General features: G+C 31.6%; 1 protein-coding gene across 1 annotated transcript; it reads left to right on the top strand.

The window, feature by feature from the left end:
* The first annotated feature begins 294 nt into the window (after positions 1–294).
* LOC148204437 (ATP synthase epsilon chain) lies at positions 295–1,972 on the top strand. Its single transcript, XM_088091928.1, has 2 exons — positions 295–554; positions 1,729–1,972. The coding sequence occupies exons 1-2, from the start codon at positions 371–373 to the stop codon at positions 1,755–1,757; spliced, it is 213 nt and encodes a 70-aa protein (XP_087948054.1). The 5' UTR covers positions 295–370; the 3' UTR covers positions 1,758–1,972.
* Positions 1,973–3,654: the final 1,682 nt, after the last annotated feature.

Raw genomic sequence — 3,654 nt, 5'->3', positions numbered from 1 at the left:
TAGAATTGGTAAATATTGAAGTTGTCAAGATCAATAATATTGAAAATTCAATCCAATGACTAGGAGAAGTCTCCTTTATTATATATTTAGATAGTTAAATAAATAAGTATTTTTAGTTTTCCAAAATTACGGTTTAAAAAAAAAGGAACATAATTATATTTCAACCTAAAATAAAACGGAGAACACGTAGAAAAGTAAAAATGAAAATAAAAGTGGGCCGAGAAGTAAAACGAAGGGCTGGGCTGGGCTTAGAGACAGCCCATATAACAGTGTGTCTGATTGATTCGATGCATTGGTGTTGTTAAGGAAGAAAGGGTACGGTGTCGGAGAGAAGGAGTGTTAGTGTTGGGAAAAGAAAGAAAGTGTGAAGATGGCGTCGAGCGGAGCGGTGCCGTTTTGGAGAGCAGCGGGTATGACCTACATCACATACTCTAACATATGTGCCAATCTCGTCAGAAATTGCCTCAAGGAACCCTACAAGGCCGAAGCCCTCTCTCGTGAGAAGGTCCATTTCTCTCTCTCCAAATGGGTCGAGGGCAAGCCTGAAAAACCAAGTATTCTCCTCTTCTCTTCTCAATTTTCATCATCTGTTTCGTTTAATTGCATCCACATAGATTTCATTTTAATTTCAGATGAAAAGGTTGTAACCATTGTTATACGTTTTATCTCTGTGTGGAGTATGGGAATGGATTCCCTCGGTCGTCAAAATCAATAACCCTAATTTTGGCATCGCAAATTTTGATCTTTATCTTCCTCGTAATCATGTCGTGGGAGGATCAATTCCCGTTTTGTGCGAATTAGCTGTCACCAGATCCTTCCCTTGACATGCTCCATTTCTATGTTTTTTTATATGTTTTTTAATTGATGATAAAAACTATTGATATGGTTCGCTAACCTTTGTCTCCGTTTTTTTTAGTCTTAATTACATGTATGTATGTGTTTCTATGCATGTATATTGGTCGTGGCATCCATGGCTGTGGGTTCCTATTTTGTGGGAACAAGATTTGTTAAGATAACGCGTTGCACTTGTTAAGGATTATTGGAGAATGCTTGTCACATTACTTTGAGTGTTTTCTATTTTCATTTTCGAAGAAAACAGAAAATGAAGCTAAAGTATCTTTGGTTGATCATTAGAAAATAATTTAAGAAAATGTATTTAAACTCAGGTTAAAATTTGCAATAAGTTGTTTTTATTTTCTGTTTTCTGTGCTTTGTATCACGAGTAACCATGGGAGTACCTTGTCTCTGTTATTGATGAGCCATTGTACAGTTTTTTAGAAGTAAACAGGAAATTGAAATTGAAAATAAGTAGTGACATCATAGCACATTTTCTAAATTTAACAGATTGAAAATGGAAATTTTTTTCGCAAACCAAAACTTCACCTTGTTGCAAACACAATTTAGTGATACGGATTAATGGACAATTGGTTCACCGGTGCTGGGTTCTCTTGTCAAGCTAAAGTTCTTTTGGTATATCACTAGAAAATAATTTAATAGAATATTTCAATAGGATATTGTGATGTTTGGATAAAACATTCTAAACATACTTTTAAGTGCTGAACAAACTTTTGAACAAGGATACTCTTAATGTCCTTTACTGAAATTCTAAACATACTTCTAGAAGGGGTCCTTGAGTTGATGACATTTTTCTGTTACTCATCGCCAAATGTTTTTCAGCTAACATCATGTTCGTGTATTCTGACCAAAGTGTTCAAATTTCTTTTTCAGCTGTTCGTTCTGACACCCCAGGGCAGTGATTCGGAATGCTGGAAGCAATAAATGCATAAATCATTGATATCTGGAAGTTAATTGTCATTTTGAACCTTTTGTGGTTTTTTATGTTTAATTTCTTTGTTTTTTTTCTTTCCATGAAAAAAAACATTACTGGATTTTGATTCCGATGGTTATTCTTGTAATAATGAAGTTTAAACAAATGATTTTGAACTTAATGACAAGTGGCTTTGCACTTCAATCTGCTTCCAGGTCCTGAAATGAGAAAGCTGCTCAACTATGTTAAGCTGGCTCATAAGTTTGTGAAATAATCCTTGAATAAATTGAAATGAATCAGGTTTATATTTTTATTACGATATTTGAAGATTCATCAACACAGAATGCTTCATGGTTGATTTTATTATACCGAGTTCCTATTAGCCTTTGTAATTTCAATGATGTTTTTGAAGAAAAGTGGGATATATCATCATATCACACGCAATGCATCTGTCAACCGATGTTGCAAGTAGTCATTTTGGTGGTTAGAATGTCTTTTTAATGGTTCATTTTGTAATTAATGATTTGTGAATAGCTATGGCCAAATGGCACTAATGAGTTCTGAGTGAAAGAAATAATTTTTTACGAACAGAAAGACTAATCCAATAGCAAAGTTTGCAGGCAGCACTTGCTATAACGCAAGTGCTAATGTCGTTTTTCAATCTATTCCGTCAAAACAAACACTTCACGAAGAAGGAAAATGGAAAAAGGACAAGAAGCATTCTAAGTGTAAACTTGTTCTCAAAATGTGAAAATGCAATTCAAAGTTATTTTCTTAATTTTCTACATTAAGGTACATTAACAGGTGTTCATGAAAAATTTATTTATTAGCTTTTCAATCAGTAACACTATCATTAAAGTACACACCATGATATATTTATGATAAAATATGTAGAGAAGTTTACTTATTAAAACTTAAATCTAATTTTACTTCAAAGATCAGAGGATAACCAAAAAAAATTACAAAATAATACAAAGCAGTTAATATGTTTTCTTAACGGATCTTGTGAAATGTAGAAGATAAGGAAATATGTATAAATTAAAAGAGTTGTTCAAATAGCCAGCTAATGGCTAATATTGATTATTATGCTATGCTGTTTGCTGCTTTTTTAGGTAGTCTCGTGCATGTGCTTTATCCTTCTATATTTTGTACCAAGTGAGACCTATTCCATATTAGAAAAAAAGGGATAAATAAAAAACAAAATTACATGTTAAAGTTGAACTTTATCCTGAGATTTGACTCCTTCCTCGTTCTTCCCATGGAAAAATAGTACACAATAATTCCACCCCAATTTTATACCCAACAAATGTTTAAATTATAAAATAATTTCTGGATTTTATTATATCTTTAAAAATAGTTCAGATAAAAAAAATCATTCCAAACTATTAAAACTCTCCTATAGAAAAAACAAACAAACTAATAACTGGTTAATGATGCTACATCCTAATATATGAACCTCATGTTGCCTCTTATCTAAGGCCTTAGTAATGATGTACTTTAAGACATGAAGTTTGTGTGTACTTGTTTTAACTGAAATCTGAGTAATTATAATTGCATTGTCAATTGTGACTCTTTATATAGAGTTTAACTATTTGAAAAAAATAAATCAATTATTTCATTTTATTTTTCTCAATTCAACCTTTTTCAATGAATGCTAGATAGACATTTTTTTTATCTTATAATAAAATGCCATAATTGAATATCTTACCACCAAATATTTTCATTTGGCATTAATTTGATTTTTTTAAACATCCACTTTTTGGTGTAAAGGGTAAATCAATTACAGGTAAACAAACAAAAAGGAAAGTGTATATGGAGAAGCAAGTTATTATTAGTTGGAGAAGTTAGAGCAAAAAGCACATTATTTTATTTATTTATTTTATTTT

The sequence above is a fragment of the Vigna umbellata genome, chromosome 1, assembly GCF_029865625.1.
Source record: "Vigna umbellata cultivar VRB3 chromosome 1, Vumbellata_1.0, whole genome shotgun sequence".
Lineage (NCBI taxonomy): Eukaryota > Viridiplantae > Streptophyta > Magnoliopsida > Fabales > Fabaceae > Vigna > Vigna umbellata.
This window is presented reverse-complemented; position numbering and strand designations above follow the sequence as displayed.

Bases quoted from the DNA above. Each gene is read 5' to 3' on its own strand.
- LOC148204437 (XM_088091928.1), top strand. From the start codon at position 371: ATGGCGTCGAGCGGAGCGGTGCCGTTTTGGAGAGCAGCGGGTATGACC. The intron at 555-1,728 runs GTATTCTCCTCT...TTTCTTTTTCAG, and splicing joins GGGCAAGCCTGAAAAACCAA to CTGTTCGTTCTGACACCCCA.